Genomic DNA, 20,538 nt, shown 5'->3' on the forward strand with positions numbered 1-20,538 from the left:
CTCTGGTTTCCCCCTGTTCAGTATGGCTCTGATACCATGTAAGTTTTTAACTGACCTAATTAATGATTTCAAGTTTCACTAAGTTTATCATAGTTAACTGCTCATTTATATTTGTTGCTCACACATAAATGCAGAAACTGAACTTAGAACAAAAAATGCCATTGAATCAATTACTTAACTGCTGAACTTAGAAACAACAACAACAAACCATGAAAGTAGACACAAAAATTTTGGGCAAAGCCCAAGAAAACCTCGAAGGGAAAAACAGTTGAGAAGAGATATGTTATTATTTATGTGCCCTCAGAAATATAAACAGGGATTACAACAAAATTTCAGCATTAAATATAATACTTATCTCGTAAATTCAACCAATAAAAAACATTGAAAACTGTGCCTGTTTCTCCTTGAAATCTGCACAAAGTTTCTCCTCAAAGTCTATGCCAACAGATTTCCATATGGCCATATGACTATACAGACAGACACAACAACAATAAATACTATCTTGAATTGTGTACCCAATTCCGTACTTTTCTTGTATGGAACAGTGCATATTTAATCACAAAAGACTGCCTTGTAAATTGTGCCAACCCTTGCCCTTGATTTCTGTGCCTTCTTTTGGTTGTATGGCCAACAAAAAATGCCTGTACTTTTACTTTAATTTGTATGGTTTTCAATTCATGCTGTACTTTCTCATTGGGATGCATGCACCAACTCCCTTGGTATTTGCACCAAGTTTTGGTTCCCCTTCTCTCTTTCTTCAGCCTCACGAATCTCTCTCTCTCACTTCATTAAATGCTCATAATGAAGTAAAAAATGTGTCTTCACCCTCGTAAATCTCTTTTTATGTCTCTAAATGGTTATAACCTGTGTTGTGAACATCTTGATAACATCCCGATTTTATCTCGAAATCACGATTTCTTGACCTAGTCCATATTTGCTGATTTTTACCGATCTTTTGATGGTATCTTGATTTTGCCAATGTTTTCTGATTTTTACCGATATTTCCCCGATTTTTACGATTTTTTGATTTCCCGGACTCTTGCAGATTTGAACCCGATGGCGATGTTCACAACATTGGTTATAACCAACCTTAAGATCTTCCATGGTCAAGATTAGATCTTGGTCCACGAGATTGATGGACGTGACTTAATCTCTCGTTGAAATCACTTAAATCACTTAAGTGACCCAACTTTATAATATAAAGTCACTTTCACTTTATAATCATTCAGTATAAAAGGTACACTATAAAATCACTTTATAAAGTGTCGCTACTTAGAGGGTGTTGCTGGGACACTTCCACATGCTAAGCACTGCTAATCCAGTAGTGCTTGTTCGAGCTACCCGTTTCAACATGGAACTGCAGTAGTACTTGTTCGAGCTACCAGTTTCAACATGGAACAAGGCGGAGCTGATCAAGAAGGCGTAAGGACAACCTGGGGGCATCCTAGCCCTTTGGCGCACATAATCAATCTTGGCAATGTCCTAGCCATTGTGCTCTGCGATTTAGCATCTGGAGGTGTATAAGGTGTCATACATCCATGTGTGAGTTACATAGTAGCCAATATTCATCATTTTGGAGGCAATGTCGTAGGTGGAAGGTCATAAGTGCTCTCCTGGCTAGGCTAGACGTCTTCTTTAAGGTGTTGTAGAAGTGCTAACTCATCCCTTAAGGGATATCTAATGCATATCGAAGAAAACACTTGAGGCATACCTAAAGATCAAGTGAGATCGACATCATTAGGTGAAGAAACCATTAAATTATCATAGTGGACCATATTTAATGCTAGGGGTACCAAAATACTTCATACAAGCCATGCCTTCAAATGTCTTTCTAGCTAATGATTGATAAGCAAGTTACCACACTTAAGTTTGGGATGGCTATTCTGTTAGTTTCTATAGCATTGGATGTGTTCTAGCCACAAAATTTGGTGGAGGCTAGAATACATGAGATCTCCAAAACCGAGAAATCATTTATAAAAATTCCACCTAGAGATGACTTAATTAGATTATCAACCAATTTTTTAATGTTTCTTAAGTCTAAACTTAGAAAACTGGTTAATAAATCAGAATTAATTAAGTCAAGGTGAGCAAAGTCTAGAAACTCACACGAATCGACTTCAAGATGATCCTAGCCCTTGATTAAGTTTTAATCTTGGTTGTTGGTGCTCCAACAGAGGATTATAAGAAGTCGATGGGCACTTGGAGAATACACTAGAGCCACTTGGAGAATTCAATTTTCCTGAGTAGCAGCTGTCAGTTGCTAGAGAGTTTGAGCTTCAGTGAGGAAGCAAAGACAGTGAGGGGCAGAGATAGTGATCTGGAGGAAGTTTTTCAGATCCAGAGAGGCAGCAAGCAGTAAGGAGGCCGAGTTATTCCCAGTGAGGCAGCGCAAAGGACTGTGCAGTTGCTTCAGAAAGGCAATTCAATTTTGCTAGGGGGAAAACCGATTCAGCTTCTAGAGGCCGGAAAAGTCTTCCAGAGGGTCGGAGAATCAATTTCCTCAGCAGAGACAAGAAGAACGATTCATTAGAGGCAGTTCTGGGCTTAGACATCCAAGGGTCTGTGCAAACACTACGTAGAGGCTGAAGCAAAGGGTTCAAGAGGGTGGATTTTTTGAAGGGAAGTTGTGCCGGGTTGCTTGTGGAAGAAGGGAAATTCTTTTAAATAGTTTTGGCCAGATTTTGTTGCTGTTTGGATTTCCAATTGGGCATCCATAGATTGTACTCAGATTTCACTGTTGCTTAATAATAAAAACCCTCATCTGCTGCACCAGTTTCCCAAGTTGGGTTTTTCCAGGGACATTTGTCCAAAAATAACGGTGTCATTTTTATTGTGTGCGCTAGTATTTTCTCAGTTTCTAGTGCTATTTTCTTCCGCAGTGTATTTGTGAAAATCACAGTGTGAATTATTTGATATTTGCGTAACAAACAACAAATAAATTAATAATTAGAAAAATAATTTCCAATTGCACATGGTATCAGAGCGTGAGTGATCAATTGAGAAGCTCAGAAGCGAAAGAGAGAATTTCGCTGTTCAGTAGGAGCAGCAGGTCGAAATACCTGGAGGTAGCGCAGTCCATTGCCAGGCAGGCTGAGTTGCTTGGGGAAGTTCGATTTTTCAGTGTAGAGGCAGAAAAATTTGAATTTTCAGATTGAGTGATTCCAACAGGTAGAGGGAGCAACAACAACCCAAATTTTCATTGAGCAGATTCCTTGGTTGGACATAGAGGGTTTTGCAGTAGCAGAATCAATGCTGGGTGGAAGAGAAAAGCACACAATAAAGGGAAAATTTCTCTCAGGGAACTTCGAGTCTCAGAAGTTCGATTTTTCTAGGCAGATTGGTAGTAGCAGCTAGCAGATTTGCGCATTTCAGGAGGAAGTGCAAATAGCAGAGCAACAACCAAGCAAAGGGAAAGAGGGAGTTTTCGACAGTTTTAGAGATGGCCATAGTTTGGCTTAGAGATCAGGATATGTTAGATAGAGCTTCCAACTATGTCATCTGGAAGGCTAGGATGTCCTTCCTTCTAGATGAATATGGCCTAAAAGCCTACATAGATAATATGGTGGCAGTTCTCTAGGATGTAGACTAGCTCAAGGAATACAAGAAGGAAATAGCGAAGACGAAGTGGTTGATCTAAGATGGAGTTCAGGATCATATAGTCTCACATATAGCGGCCAAGGGAACGACCAAAGAGATGTGGGATGCTCTCTCCACGCTATACCAGGGTACTTCCGAGCAGCGAAAGATGTTCCTGGAAGAAAAGATGAGATGCATCAGGATGCAAAAGGGGGAAGGCATAGATCCCTTTCTCACTAGGATTCAGGAGGTCTGAGACCAGCTTGCAGCTGTTGGGGCAACACCTCAACCTTCAGAGCTAGTACGGTTGGCACTAAACAGTGTCTCAGAGGATTGGCAAGTCTTCATCCAAAGTATATTGGGTAGAGATATGCTACCAGGATGGGACAAAATGTGGGTTGACTTGCAGCAAGAGGAGTTGAGGCGAGCTCTTCTAAAGAGCTCCATCAGTGGCAGCAGTAGCAGCGGATTGAAGGGTGTGAAGGAGGAGGAGAATGTGGCTCTTGCATCAAAGGGTCCTAGCCAGGGGCAAGGGGATTAGAAGAAGAAGAAAAATGACCTATCTAAGGTCAAGTGCTTCAGGTGTGGCGAGTTTGGCCACCACAGTACCTAGTGTCCTCTCAAGAAGAAGGACAAGTAGGAGAAGCAGGATCAGATGGGAGCACATGCTGAGATAGATAGGGTGTCCTCCAGGTTGGAGGAAGACTACGCGATGATGGTAGCCATACCTCTAGGAGTCAGGTGGGGTGATTTCGAGTTGTAGCCGTAGAGAGCTACAGAGATTGGGAAGGGTCCTTGAGGATTCCACCTCATGGATCATTACTTAGCTATGAGGGTCCACAATATTTAGTAGCAGGATGGATCAGTGGTAGTTGAGGCAGTCAGTACCAACGTGACAGTTGTAGACTAGTAGCAGTCAGGTGCTGGGGAGCGCAGTGCAAAGTTGAAAGCAATGCAGAGTTAGTAGCAGCGCAGATTCTTCAGTGACAGTGCAGAGGCTAGTAGCAGTCAGGACTCAGGAGATAGATGCATCATACGGAACATAGTTGATTCAGTGTTTTGGATGCTTCTCAGTTGCAGTTGTAGCGGCAACAAATGAGGGTAAGTTGTAGTGCAGATGCAGAGTTGGCAACGTCAGCAACAACACAGATGCAACATTAGAGTTGTGCAGTGGTTGGTGGGCAATATGGCCAGACACCAGCAGCGTGACAGGAGGTGATACATAGGCAAGGTGTTGTGGCAGAGTGTGCAACACTAGAGAGAACACAATCCTCGCTAAGAGGAAGTGTTAGTTTTTGTAGCATCGGATGTGTTCTAGCCACGAAATTTGGTGGAGAGGCTAGAATACATGAGATTTCCAAAACCCAGAAATTGTTTCTAGAAATTCCACCTAGAGATGACTTAATTAGATTATTAACCAAATTACTAACGTTTCCTAAGTCTAAAGTTAGGAAAAATGGTTAATTAACCAGAATTAATTAAGTCAAGGTGAGAATAGTCTAGAAACTCAAATAGATCGACTTCAAGATGATCCTAGCCCTTGATTAAGTTCTAATCTTGGTCTTTGGTGCTCCAACAGAGGATTATAAGAAGAAGTCGATGGGAACTTGGAGAATGCACTAGAGTCACTTGGAGAATTTGATTTTTCAGAGTAGCAGTAGTTAGTTGCCAGAGTTCGAGCTTTTGTGAGGAAGTAGAGACAGTGAGGGGCAAAGACATCTGGAGGAAGTTTCCCAGATCCGGAAAGGCAACAAGGAAGCCGAGTTATTCCCAGTGAGGCAACACTGAGGACTACACAGTTGCTTCAGAAAAGCAATTTGATTTGGTTGGGGGAAAAATCGATTCAACTTCCAGAGGCCGAGAAAGTCTTCCAGAGGGTCAGAGAATCAATTTCCTCAACAGAGACAGGAAAAACGACTTCATTAGAGGCAGTTTTGGGCTTAGACGTCTAATGGTCTATGCAAGCATTGCGTAGAGGTTGACGTAGAGGGTCCAAAAGGACGAATTTTCTGATGGGAAGTTGTGTCGTGGTTGCTTGTGGAGAAGGGAAATTCCTTTAAATAATTTTGGCCAGGTTTTCTTGCTGTTTGGATTGCCAGTTGGGCATCCATAGATTGTACTCAGATTTTATTGTTGCTTAATAATAAAAACCCCCATCTCTTGGACCGGTTTTCCCAAGTTGGGTTTTTTCATGGACATTTGTCCAAAAATAATGGTGTCATTTTTATTGTGTGTGTGCTAGTATTTTCTCAGCTTCCAACGCTATTTTCTTCCGCAGTTTATTTGTGAAAATCACAGTGTGAATTGTTTGATATTTGCTGTAGCAGACATAAAATAAATTTAATAATTAGAAAAATAATTTCTAGTTGCTGTGATAGATGAAATTTTCACATATTCAATAGCCCTATTAGGTGCTTTAAATGATAAATCCCAAGGGGAAGGACAATTCCTAGGAAGACACTAATCCATAGGTGCAAGTGATAAAGGTGGACATGGAAATGGAAAGACTTCAAGAAATACAACATTGCCTAGGTACTAGTTCAATGAGATCCAACATCTTGAGTGTAATGATGTGAAGAAGGAGCAACCGTGGGGGCCTAAATTACACTTTTCCTTGGCCTATTTTGACACCCTTCTGGTACACCTGCTTTTTCTTTTTCCTTGCATAGATTGGCTAACCAAATTGCTTGATACATTCCAATATTGCTTAAGGATGTAGCGGTTAATTGTTCATTGTGGTTGTGACATTCATAAGTTTCTTTTATTTAGATAGAGCACGGTATGCTAAGAATTGGGTGATGGTTAATGAAGGGGGTACAACTCATGTTAGGCTTTATCCATGCACTTTTAATTGTTCGAACCATATTTACATTTTACATTTTCTTTCATTTGTTGCTATATATGCTTTTATTTTTATTTTAGTTGTATCAACCTCTTAAGGGAAAATATTTTGGGCCCTTACTCAAAGATGAGGATAAAGGTTGTTAGTATCAATCACAAATGACAATCAAACCAAAGAATGGAAATGGATATAAAGAATTGATGGAAAGTGATAAGTATGGATTACCTTGGGCACATTGTATCAATTAGTGCCTCCTATTTGTTCACCTCTTGGATAGGGGAAAGGAAAGGCCTTAGGAAAGGTCACACTGGACTAGGGACAAAGGTATAACCGCCCAGGTGAAGCATGGGAATAAGGATACAGTCAAAAACAGATAATCATCCAACTAAACCTATGATTCATATTAGAATTCCCTTAACTTTAAGTCAAAGCACATGATTACATTTGCAAACCAAAAAAGGCATAAATTCCCTCGAGTTTGTTGTTTTTCCTTCCTTCCTTTATTAGAAGTATTTTGGGACCTTAGAATAAGACCAAAAACTATACTTATTTATATGAATCCTCCCCTATGCTTGGGCATTTAGCTTCCTAATTTATAATAATCCACGTCTATGTTGCAGGAAATGCCTACTTAGCTATTGTTCTAGTACCCGAAATACCCAATAACATCGAAACCCATATATGTCTGGGAAACGTTACCAACCATATCATACATATGTCTTTTCATGATTTAGAAACATTTTATGGTATGACCAATGGTGTTTGCAAGGCATTTTGGCATTTTCCAACAGTGTTTTTGGGCATTTTTTTGGATGTGTACAGGTCCACTCAAACAACCATGAGGGGTGTGAGGCCATAGGCACCTAAAAACATCAATGTTCCACCAAGTTTCCGAGATAGGGGACACACGAACGAGGATATTTAGGAACAAAGAGATGCATAGGGGGAACATGTAGTAACATCCCAAATTTTAGGGAAATTCAGGGGGGACGGGGGGATGTTCGTGTGTGTGTGTGTGTGTGTGTATTATTGTTAAAATTGGCAACTAGGGCCAAATTCCATGTGGGTCATCTTATTTATGGCAGCTGATATTTTTCTTGGATCCCTCTCCTCGAGAGGTGTAGGATTGATCTAAAGATCATTTGATTCCAATAAGTATTCATGGGGTTATGAATTTATTTGTGTTATAAGACAATTCGTCAAGGTCGGCCAGCAACCAAATAACCAACACGTGCTCAACGTTTTAGTATAAAAAGAGGTGACTTGATAGTCATTTCTAAATACACTTCTATCTTGATTTCTCTCCACTTGTCTTGGGTTTTAGTGGAAGAGAAATCTAGGAGTGGAAGCCCTAGACGTTGGAGGAAAAGAGGCTGCCCTAGCCGCAGCAAAGAAGGCAGGCCAGCGAAGCGATGGAAGGGTTCTATGCGTTGACCTAAAGGAGCTCAAGGAAGAAGCCTAACACTATCCTAAAGCAACCCTAATACTATCCTAAGGCAACCCTAATGTAGTACTAGTAGGCAACCCTAACGCTATCCTAAACATACCTATGGTGCCCTAGCTGCAGGCATATGGTGTTCTAAACACTGGTCTAATCCAACCCTAAACGCTGGTCTAATACAACCCTAAACACTGATCTAATCCAGCCCTAAACGCTAATGTAATCTAGCCCTAACCACAGTCAAACAAGGTCTTACCCGCATTAAATGGAGGGTCGAGTTGCTGTAAAAGAGGCCGAGGTAGGGCAGACTGTTTCAAGGCTGCATAGAGGTGTCTTGAGTGCAAGAAAGGGTTGCTTATGACGCCATATGGAGAGGCCTAAAAACAGGTCCGATGTTGTTGTTCTAAATATCCCTAGCTGCAGTCAATAAGTGGAGATCAACTACTGCAGTCCTAATTCTAGCCTCACCCTAACTGTTGGTCAAGGAAAGTTGGTTGTAGTCCTTATGGGGTTGACTGTTAGGGACAACAACTACGGCAATATAACTAGGCAGCAACAAGCATGGAGCTGCATGGGACAACTGCATAGTAAATGGGACAACAAAGGAATGCTAAGGCAAACATGGGACAACAGCAAGCATGAACAACATGGAAAGCATGGATAGCATGGAAAGCATGGAAAGCATGGCAAGCATGGACAACATGGCAAGCATGACAGCCTAGCAAGCATGGACAACATGGCAGGCATGGAAAGCATGACAACATGGCAAGCATGGACAACATGGCAAGCATGACAACCTAGCAAGCACGGACAACATGGCAAGCATGGAAAGCATGGCAAGCATGACAACCTAGCAAGCATGGACAACATGGCAAGCATGGTGCTGCAAGCAGATGAGACATGCTGTATGACAACATGGTTCAGCTTACCACATGGGCTAGCAGTGTGCCAACATGATGCAACAATGGCACATGGGACAACTGTGGCACCATGGTGCAACAATGGCACATGGGACAACAGTGGCGGCACCAGGTGCAACAATATGATGTGTGCAACATAGTCATGAGGTCCAACTTAGTGATGATGGGTGTAGCATGGTGCAGCACGGTGAGGTGCAACATGATGACGAGGTGCAGCACAATGATAGGTGAAGGAGTCACCTTGGAGAATCATTTGAAGCAGCATGTCTTCAACTGAGTTCAGCTATCTCATGTATCATCTTCTTAGAGACGATCTATGCTATTATTTAGATAAGTCAAAGTGTTGACTTCTGTTGTATATGTACTATCTCTCTCTCTCTCTCTGTTGAACTATTGAAGAGCATATAAGAAGAATTGATCAAGGGTTTCCCCACATTGGGGTTTGTCCCTTGCTAGCGCCACATCTTGTGTCCTCTTGTCTTGGCTTGTCTTATGCGATTTATGTTTATGTTCTATCTGCAGTTTACTTTAATGCTGATGTGATTGCTAATCTGGAAAAGATATTGAGCTAACTGTGAAAATTGAAATAAATTTCTCTAAGCATAAAACATACCTAAAATTGACATTGTATCAGAGTTGAGGTGAAGACAAAGCCCAAGCAAGAGTGAAGGAGCAATCATCGAAGACAGTTGGGAAATGACAAAAGGCTCAATGGGTCCCTCATCCGTCTTCAAATTCACCAAGGGTGAAGTCGAAGTAGAGAACATTATCAGAATGGCATAGCGGAAGCTTTTGATGGTCAACATAAAGATCACTTCAATGAGAAATATGGATCCAAGGGTGGAAAGAAAGACAGATGCCTTGTTTGTAATAAGTTCGGCCATTATGCGAAGGAGTGTCCGAATGGCAGGGACACATCTTTTGATGAAGATAACAATCATTCCAGGGACATCTTCAATGATCAAAGGAATGATAGGTAATGTAGGACATCAAGGAAACAACCAACTCTTCAAAGAAAGCAAGGAACCCCAGGTATGAAGAATCAAATGTTGTTTCTGATAAGATAAAGAAGCGTTATCTTGTATTGGCCCTCTCCTTCAGATTCTGTGGGAATCTGGCTTATTGATTGTAGTGCTTCAAGGCACTTCATCGTATAGAAGGGTGATCTCTCTAATTTAGTGGAGATGGAAACAATCATGGGATTATACCTGGAGTTGATGCCACCTATCCCGGAAAGGGTGTAGGGAATGTTACCCCCCAATTCAATGAGGGTAACTCGATTCATTTACAAAATCTCTTTTATGTACCTGATCACAACAAGAACCTGGTGTCCATTTCAGCAACGGAAGTCAAAGGTTTCAAGGTGGCATTCATCGATGGAAAGGTAAGTGTTTGAAAATAGAATTTTCAAAGATGCTCTTTCTCATGGGTTCAGGGTTGGTAATTTGTATCAAGTTGTAGGATGGTCCATTGCGGATCATGTCAATTGACATATCTCATCTATAACACCGGAGGTCTACCTATGGGACCCTACCCGATGTGAGTCAGATGGTGACAGGGATGCTTGAATTCAAGAAGAGCATGAAGGTACATGTCTAAGATGTACTAGAGGAAAATCTTACAAGGGAACCATTCCCCTCATGTAGCAAGTCCACTGGTTTGGAACAACTCGAGGGGTTTGAGATTCATGATCGGGAATCTCATGTATGCAGGTGGAAGAAAGCCCTCTATGGCTTGAGGCAAAACACCCCGGGCTTAGTATGAGAGGATTGATAGCTGCCTGATGAAGCTGAGATTCACTTGGAGTGAAGCCGATCCAAACCACTGCTTGAAGGTTGTGGATGATAGACCTCTCATACTAGCACCTTGTGAGGACGACCTCTTTCTGATAGATGCGGACCCTCTCATTTGCAAAAGTAAGAGGGAGTTGGATTCCAGATTTAGAATGGTAAACTGCAAGCCTGTGACTACCTCGATGGAGCTTAACTTTCAGAAGTTATGTGATAGTGATGTCGGACCAGATTTGGGAAATGCCTCTGCATTTCATAAACTCATTCGCATTGATGTTCTTGGTGAACTTCCATCCGTATATATGTTTTGCAGTTAGCATGTTAGGCTCATATTTAGTTGAGCCTCCTTGGATTGGTGCCAAGAATCTTCTGAGATATATTCAGGGCACAATCTCTCATGGGTTGAGATACACTGCCGAAATGTGAAGTTGCATGATTATTCGAATGCTGACTGGGCAGGCAGTGTGGAGGATCGCAAGAGCACTTTTGAGTGCTGGTTCTCTTTGGGTTCTGCTTCGATATCCTGGATGAGCAGGAAGCAGAAGACGGTTGCTTTGAGCACCGCTAAGACCGAATACATAGCTATGAGTATGATCTCATGTGAAGCTGCTTGGTTGTGGAAGCTCTTCAGTGAGCTGTTTGTACACATGATGGATACCACCGTGATCTTCTGTGTCAACCAGGGGGGATTCGATTGTTGAGGAATCCCGTATTCTATGATTGCTCCAGCATATAGACATCAGATACTACCTTATCTGGGATATGGTACATCGATGAGTGAGGAGGCTCCATCGCATTGAGACTGATGTACAGGTCGTAGACATTCTGTCGAAGCCCTGGGGAAAGGTCAAATTTGTGACTTTCCTGAATGACTTGGATTCGTTGAGAGACCCTCTTATGAGGGTCCTGCATGAAGCATGCATTGAGCTCTGGGAGCTCCGGGGGCTTGGGGTACTTCTTGGAGCAACAAGCGACCATAGGGCGACTCACCCTCCCCTAATGGTGCGCTATGTATAGGGTGAATGGCCCAGCCTTCCCTTGTGATACCATATGGCGACTTAGGGACAGGATGAGTGGTTCTCTTGTCGAGGCATCCTACCCATGCAGTCTAGGACTCATGGGAAGTACCTCTCATCTGGCCAATGAGCAGGGAAATGGGGTTAGGGACCATAGTAGTACTATTGATGGACGCATCGTTGTATCTACCGTGCTCCCTATGCTAGGATGACCTCCATTGATCTGGGATCAATGAAACTAATCTGGGATCAGTATGAGTGGTTTGAGACACTCTCTTGTGATATTGATTTGGGATCAATAAAACTGACTTCAGGTCAGTAAGAGTGATATGACTCACTCTCTTGGAACTGATCTGGGATCAGTAAGAGTGGTACGACACACTCTCTTCATATGGAACTAACTTTGGGCCAGTAGAGAATGGTATGAGACATTCTCGATCAATTCTTCTTTTTCATGGTTTAGTAGAGCTCAGCAGAGCAGAGTAGTGCAGGGAACTGATGGCAAAGATAGTACAGTCGGATGAATGGATCAGCGGATGGAGTTCTCCCTAGTTGAGAGGGAGTGTTAAAATTGGCAACTAGGGCCAAACTCCACGTGGGTCATCTTATTTATGGCAACTGATATTTTTCTTGGATCCCTCTCATCGAGAGGTGTAGGATCGATCTAAAGATCATTTGATTCCAATAAGTATTCATGGAGTTATGAATTTATTTGTGTCATAAGACAATTCGTCAAGGTCGGCCAGCAACCAAATAACCCACACATGTGCTCAACGTTTTAGTATAAAAAGAGGTGACTTGATAGTCATTTTTAAACACACTTCTATCTTGATTTCTTTCCACTTGTCTTGGGTTTTAGTGGAAGAGAAATCTACGAGTGGAAGCCCTAGACATTGGAGGAAAAGGGGCCGTCCTAGCCACAACAAAGAAGGCAGGCCAGTGAAGTGATGGAAGGGTTCTATGCGTTGACCTAAAGGAGCTCAAGGAAGAAGCCTAACGCTATCCTAAAGCAGCCCTAATGCAGTCCTAGAAGGCAGCCCTAATACTATCCTAAACATACCTATGTGCCCTAGCCGCAGGCATATGGTGCCCTAAAAGCTGGTCTAATCCAGCCCTAAACGCTGGTCTAATACAACCCTAAACGTTGGTCTAATACAACCCTAAACGTTGATCTAATCCAGCCCTAACCACAGTCAAACAAGAAGGTCTTAGCCGCAGCAAATGGAGGGTCGAGTTGCTGTAAAAGAGGCCGAGGTAGGGCAGACTGTTTCAGGGCTGCGTAGAGGTGTCTTGAGTGCAAGAAAGGGTTGCTTATGATGCTATATGGAGAGGCCTAAACACAGGTCCTATGCTGCTGTTCTAAAGATCCCTAGCCGCAGTCAATAAGTGGAGATCAACTGCCGCAGTCCTAATTCTAGCCTCACCCTAACTGCTGGTCAAGGAAAGTTGGTTGCAGTGCTTATGGGGTTGACTGTTCGGGACAACAGCTACAGCAATATAACTAGGCAGCAACAAGCATGGAGCTGCATGGGACAACTGCATAGTAAATGGGACAGCGAAGGAATGCTAAGGCAAACATGGGATAGCAGCAAGCATGGACAACATGGCAAGCATGGACAACATGGCCAGCATGGCAAGCATGGACAACATGGCAAGCATGGAAAGCATGGCAAGCATGACAACATGGCAAGCATGGGCAGCATGGCAAGCATGACAGCCTAGCATGCATGGACAACATGGCAAGCATGGAAAACATGGCAAGCATGATAGCCTAGCAAGCATGGACAACATGGCAGGCATGGACAACATGGCAAGCATGGTGCTGCAAGCACATGAGACATGTTGTACGACAACATGGTTTAGCATACCACATGGGATCACAGTGTGGCAACATGATGCAACTATGGCACATGGGACAACTGTGACAGCACGGTGCAACAATGACACATGGGACAGCAGTGGCAGCACCAGGTGCAACAGTATGATGTGTGTAGCATAGTCATGAGGTCCAACGTAGTGATGATGGGTGTAGCATGGTGCAACACGGTGAGGTGCAACATGATGACGAGGTGCAGAGCAATGATAGGTGAAGGAGTCACCTTGGAGAATCAGTTGAAGCAGCATGTCTTCAACTGAGTTTAGCTATCTCATGTATCATCTTCTTAGAGACGATCTATGCTCTTTTTTAGATAAGTCAAAGTGTTGACTTTTGTTGTATATGTACTATGTCTCTCTCTCTCTGCTGAACTATTGAAGAACATATAAGAAGAATTGATCTAGGGTTTCCCCACATTGGGGTTTGTCTCTGGCTAGTGCCACATCTTGTGTCCTCTTGTCTTGGCTTGTCTTCTGCGATTTATGTTTATGTTCTATTTGCAGTTTACTTTAATGCTGATGTGATTGCTAATTTGGAAAAGATATTGAGCTAACTGTGAAAATTGAAATAAATTGCTCTAAGCATAGAACATACCTAAAATTAACAATTATAAACATGATTCAAATTCAAATTCAATAATGAGATACATTGATTTATACATCATAAATGATTCAATGAAATAGAAATAGTAAAATATTGAATACATTGATTTAAACTCGTCATTTGTTATTCTAGAATTTGATTAGTTCTTAAGCAAGATAGTAGATATTAAAGTTTGAAGATTGGAATAGTAAATTGAAATTACTCAAACTCAAAAATAGTAAAAAGTGAAGAGTTAAAGAATTGGCCTAAGGTCATCAATATATAGAGTCAAGATTCAAAAGTTAAAATTAAAAATGAAAAAATGGAAAATGAACCAATGTTATCAAACTAGACCGGTTATTGAACAAGTTGACCCCAAAACTAGGAACCAACAAAAAATTAGACTAAAAAATATATAAATATTTGATTTTTGAAAAAAATACGTAAATATTCATGTGCATCCATATGAATCCAAACCATTATACAAAAATATGCAAAGCTTCTCATATACATAGCGAGAGTGGATAGAACCAAAATAGCAATGAGTGCAATCTATTTTTGAACCAAAATTACATCGACAAAGAGGCTCTGGATGGCCTTTATAGTCCAAAAAAAATCATGCTACAAGAAATACCTACATATTATCAAAATTGTTGTCTATCTTCGAATCCTCGTCATCAATACCACCCTCTAAGCATTAAAATAAGATAGAAAAAGTTTAACATGTGAAATCAAGATTTTGTTTGAGTGATGGGAATATTTTTACTAGGGTCATGACAGAGGAGTTGAACAATCACCACCAATATGAAGGTACATAGAGGGCTTGGTGCTCTTGATTAAATGCTAATTCCATACCCCCATACATGATAGAATCCAATGGAAATGTTGCAATCCCACCAATTTTGAAATCATGAAAATTGTTGAGTCAATGAGTTTGCTAGATTTTGAGTGGGATCTAAGATTCTCCTTTCTCCATATGAAATCCAATGAGTTTGGAACCACTCTCAAACATCGTGAAACAATTAATGGTAATGTTAAAAATTTAAGTAAACATTCTCCTTTATGTTTCATTTTCATTATATAGCATTAGTAGGGATCTAGGGTTGAATATTAAGCTTCCCCACTCATAAATGATTGTTTTTAGCAAAAATTCAAAGGGGGCGCCCACAAGCACCCCTTTTGGGGAAACACCTCCTTTACATTGGGGAAATGTTTCCCCAGTTGTAACTTATTGTTTATGCAAAATTCAGGGGGGATGCCCACAAGCACCCCTTTTGGGGAGATATGTCCTCCACATTGGGGAAACATTTCCCCTTCTGTCTCCTTGAGTTTCCCCAAAAGGGGGACGTGGGGAAACATTTCCTTGGATGACCCCTCCTCCTAGGAGCGTGGAAAATGTGGGGAATGCGCCCCCACCTTTGAGGACACATCCCCATGGAACACTGAAAAACACTTAAATAATGGTTAGTGATGATATCTAATTAGTTTCTAAACATAATTAATTTTAGATAGCTTGGCATCTATGCTTTGTGTCTCGTAGGGGTGAAGAATATACAAGCGGGCTTCATAAAGACTGTGATGTGGATCCAAAATACCCAGACTTGGAACTCTTTCTTGCTGCTCTTGATATTTGTAGTGATGCAAACAGAATTGGAGCTACGTCCTATTCCAATCCAGACTTTGGTTTCTGCTGAACGAGCGTTTTGTTCTATTTTTGTTGTTGATGATGAAGTTGAGATGGATATGTAATTGCATTTGGCTTTAGCTTGTGTTTTATTTCAGTACATATGGCCTCATATTAAAGGATGATTTGAGTATAACCCCATCTATAAAGGCTACTTTTGTATTTTACATCATCTAATCATTTATGAGAGTTGTAGCACATGTCTATATGAACTCTTATAAATAATTACATGATGCAAATTCCAAAAGTAGCATATATATATATATATATATATATACACACACACACACAGTAAAAACATTGTTTGTCAATATCATACTTCCTTTAATGGATTACAATGAATATCTACCTAATCAACTGGTTATTTGGAAATCCTATGGCCTCTCTAATAGACAATGGAAAGCAAAAACATGGACTTCATATTGATTGCAACATTTGTGCTTAGGTTGCATACTCTAGTTTGCTTATTATCCATGTCTGCTACCAATTTTCTCAATTGGGAGCTGACTTTGGACACAGTTAGTCATATTTGAAACAGATGTATAACTACCATTGTTTTTGATGTTCCTCTCTATTTTAACCAGGGTATGTACAAATCATTTTATGGAGTTAAAAAAGTCTACCTATACATTTACCCTTGAATTATAAGATTTTCATTTGTTAACCCTGCCCTTGCCAAGCAAGGATCTTGGACCAAATCCATTTTTTACCCATTTCTTATAATCACAGTATCATTTTTCGCAAGCAAAATCCATTTAAAAAAAATTCTGGATGGAATGCATTTGTTCTTTCTCACAATGAATTCTATGATAAAATTAGCACAGTGGATGTATTGTTTCTGTTGCCTGTGCATTACAATCTGGTATTGCAGTTATTGCACTGTGATATTGGATTGGAACTCTAAAAATGCTTATCCTCGTTTACTTTGCCGTTCTTAAAAGGATAAATTCTGCTAAATTGTTGCACACATGAAACAATATCTTAATATGTCTATTTGAAAATTAAGATTCTTTTGTGAGCAGTGTAGTGACTTTTTCAACAAAGGGATGGTAACATTGCTTAACCCTTCTATTTGTCTGGATTGCAATGTAGACTGCATGTACTCTCTCTCTGGGATTAGGCCAAGATCAAATCCACGCTTCGTCAGTTCTTGTGATGCCTATGATACCTTCTCGCATGACGGGATTCCGAGTTAATGCTCTTAATCCAATCAAACTTCATTCTGTGGCAAATGCTTCGTGGATTGACATCATAGAAAAGGATGACGATTTGGACCTCCCTGACACAAGTGTCTTGCATGCAAACAACTGTAAGTGATAATGTGCGTTCAAACAACTGTAAGCGGTAATGATGGAATTTTATTATTGTCTTTTACTTATTTTGCACAAGATACATTGGTTGACCCACTCTTTCCTTAATAACACCAGGAATTGCAGGAACTATTCAACGAGAAGTATCACATGAAGAACTTAATTCTTTGTACAATTATTTCCTTTAACTATAAGGGTTTCCTCTCAACATTGGTGTATTATTTGTATATGTGATCCGCCAATAAGATTCAGTTCTAACTTCTCACTGGTCGCATCACCATCAAAGCATTTCGATTCAAAATGCCTCTCAGCTTGGAGATCAATAAAAGGAGCTGCCATCTATGCAGGTCTCTAGAATATGCACTTACAACATATCAGTTAAATATGAATTTACTTATTTACTTAGTGGAAAAATGTTCTGTAATACTATTCCTGAAAGAAGGTTGAAAATGAATAGCTTGGAGTCCAAGAGAACGTTGTAATGTTCTGTCTCTCCTGACCTGATATATAACTGCTTCTGTAATGTTTAAATCTTTTTTAGAGGAAATTTGGTAACGAACATTACAAATTTTATTCATTTTTAAAATATAAGCCCTCAAAAGCCAAAGATGTCTTGAGAATTATGTTGTGCAGTAAAAGACCTTTTGCAGGGAATTTCTTTATATTTCTAATGATAATTTTTCAGTCCATGTTTGTCACGCTGTTTCTGGAGCCCTGAAGCTTAATGGGACATCAGAACAATGCCATCCACAAATAGTATAATTTCAATGGCAATCCCAAATTGGAAGCGTTTGTACGTATGACCCTTATAATATCGATACGTAGTAGCCATATATGGAAATACTTTTATTATAGTTTAATTGCTTTCGCAGATCGAAAAATTGTGAAATGTCTTGGGTGTTCAGTTTGGGTTAAACATAAATCAGTGGTATTAAACCTAACATATTCTTGGCAACTTAAATTATTGAGAATCGTGTAACTTCATGTTAAGTGAATATGCTTCTTTGAACATACATATGAAGGTGGCATTATAAGTTAAACATCATGTATGCACGTATATTTTCAGGGATGTCTAATATGCTCAGCTGCAGCCTCTGCATGAGATTTATAAAATTGGCATTAGGTCCATTTCAACAAAAGGGTTGCATTGGATCAACCATCACAAATTTAGTCGAAGTACAAGCATGAAGATAGAAATTTTCAAAGACAAAAAGATACCCTTAACGTCACAAAGGACTCAGGAATGAGGACAAAGAAAAGGCTTGTCACCTTTGTATGTAGGTAGATATAATTCCATCTTCCATTTTATTTGATTGACATATATAATCAATACTACGTTCTATCCTTTTGCAAGTTTGCTAGTTGTTGCTCAGCTGCAAGCATGGCATGAATGAGATTCATGAAAAGGGCATTAGCTCCATTTCAACTAAAGGATTGCATTGGATCAACCACTGCAAATTTAGTCAAGTACAACCACGAAGATATAATTTTTCCAAGACAAAATGCCTGATAACTTTAACGTCTCAAAGAACTCACTAGTGAGGACACAGAAAGGGATTGGTCACCTTTGTATATAGGTGGGATATAATTACATGTTACTTGATTGACGTATATAACAAATATTGCACTCTATCCTTTGCAAGTTTGCTAGTTGTTGCGATGTATATTTTCATAATTGATTCTGAGCAGTGTGACTGACATTCTTCTTTTATCCTGCTCGTTCATAACACAACAATGCATGTTTTCACAACAAATGACTTACCCTGGCACACTTGTATTCACTATAATATTCTTCTTTAAATGTTGCTATTTATAACTAAGATACTGGTTCACTATGGTGCAAGTCCATCCCCATATTCTCTTTCTCTAAGCCATGTTTTGTATAAGGTTAGTTTTGAGATTTCATTAACATATTAAAAATATATTAATGTTTGTCTACCATTAAATAATAATTCATCGTTATATGAACTCGTAGAAGTCATCTAAACAACTTTTATTATTTATTAATATGCAAAACAAAACCACGAGGAGTAAAACATCAGGGATGCCATGAACGAAATGTTGGGACCACTATGAGTAGAGTTGTAAGTGGGTAAACTGCAACGATAACAAGTACTTGTTATCCTACGTGTTTGGTGCATAACTCCCAAACCATGGTTAGAATATGAGTATCTAATAAGCACAAATTTATGATTGAGCTTCTAGCTTTGCCAACCCAAAATAAAAAAATTATCAAGGAAGAAATAAAATGCTAGTAAAAGTTAAAAACATCTCAACAAATAACCAACTGACACATGTTATGTAATAGTATTACTCTTGCGATAAATAGCATATATTACATGCATATGTGTCTCTTAAATGCACATTTTATATTTAGATAAAATTACATATTATATTCATAGATATTTTTTCTTAGGCTTTATGCTATAGCACACTCTTGAGGGTGTAGTACTTTCCCAAGGAGTAAATTCCTTTTGGCTTCCTTTTAGGAAATATCACAAGGAAACTATCTCAAACAAAATCCATTGGGCATCTTTCACCAACCCCAAAGCAACCCTAGTTTTGAAGGGTTGACTTTCATAATATTTAGAACACATGTTATATTAGCACTATGTTTTCATTTGCATCATTGTTTAATCGACAAAATGTAGCTATCAAGTGAATAATTATTCCTCCAATAGATAACATCATGCCATTGGAAGTTTCATTGCCAACTTCTAAACCTTTCAAGATATATCTTAAATCCACAACTATGCTCCATCATATTACTATAAGCACATAAAACAATATTAATGCATAAGATGCATTGTTCATCCTCAAATAACAGAGTGATATATGCAACCATTAGGGTCAAGCTTCTTCCTTCTAACTTGTTTATTGCCTTCTTGATATCCCCTATTTTCAAATTATCTATATTATGAGTGCACTTTGAGATCCTATAGGTTTAAGTGTTTTAGTAACCTTATTATAATGCAACCTCATCAAGTAGGTATGCACTATTTCCCTTTGTTAGGGGGTGCATGCAATAAAATGACGATAAAATATAGTAGATAACAATCAATATCATGCTTATTGCCATACATGGACATGGAAAATAAAGCATATCACAAGATACTACGGGCAATGCTTTTAAAGTAACTAATTTAACAAGTGGATTATATTCTCCATAATATGGGGGAGATTGTGGAAATGGGGTAATAGTTTACAAAGTTTTTTGTGTGGTTTATTAGTCCTCTTTGTGGTGGTTGATATTGGTAATATTTAGATGGATTGCTGAAATCTTGGAATTAATCTTTCTAGTTAAGGACATCGCAAAATTGCTTACAACTAGGTCCTTAAAATTGGTTATATAAAGTTTGATCCATCAGTATGCAAACTTAAAGTTAGTGCTCGTGGATGTTTCCCTTTATTTCTTTATATGAAAACTCTACACCTATTGTTTTATTAATAGTCAAGGGAAGCTTTTATGTCAATAAAAAATACATAACAATCTTGTAGTTG

General features: G+C 39.6%; 1 protein-coding gene across 3 annotated transcripts in view; it reads left to right on the forward strand.

Annotated features, from left to right (window-relative positions):
* The window catches only part of LOC149200116 (magnesium transporter, putative (DUF803)), a 173,421-nt gene extending 155,811 nt beyond the window's left edge, over positions 1-17,610 (forward strand). For 2 of the 3 annotated variants that reach the window (XM_089402595.1, XM_089402597.1), the window contains 2 exons: positions 16,820-17,048; positions 17,155-17,610. In XM_089402595.1, the coding sequence (XP_089258721.1) occupies positions 16,820-17,044 (225 nt within the window). In that variant the 3' untranslated portion in view covers positions 17,045-17,048; positions 17,155-17,610. The remainder of the gene's footprint in view (positions 1-16,819; positions 17,049-17,154) is intronic. The other variant, XM_089402596.1, reaches the window with a different exon arrangement.
* Positions 17,611-20,538: the final 2,928 nt, after the last annotated feature.

The sequence above is a fragment of the Pinus tabuliformis genome, chromosome 2_1 (genome assembly GCF_031772625.1).
Source record: "Pinus tabuliformis cultivar Carrire ecotype Pingquan chromosome 2_1, CPIR1, whole genome shotgun sequence".
Taxonomy (NCBI): domain Eukaryota; kingdom Viridiplantae; phylum Streptophyta; class Pinopsida; order Pinales; family Pinaceae; genus Pinus; species Pinus tabuliformis.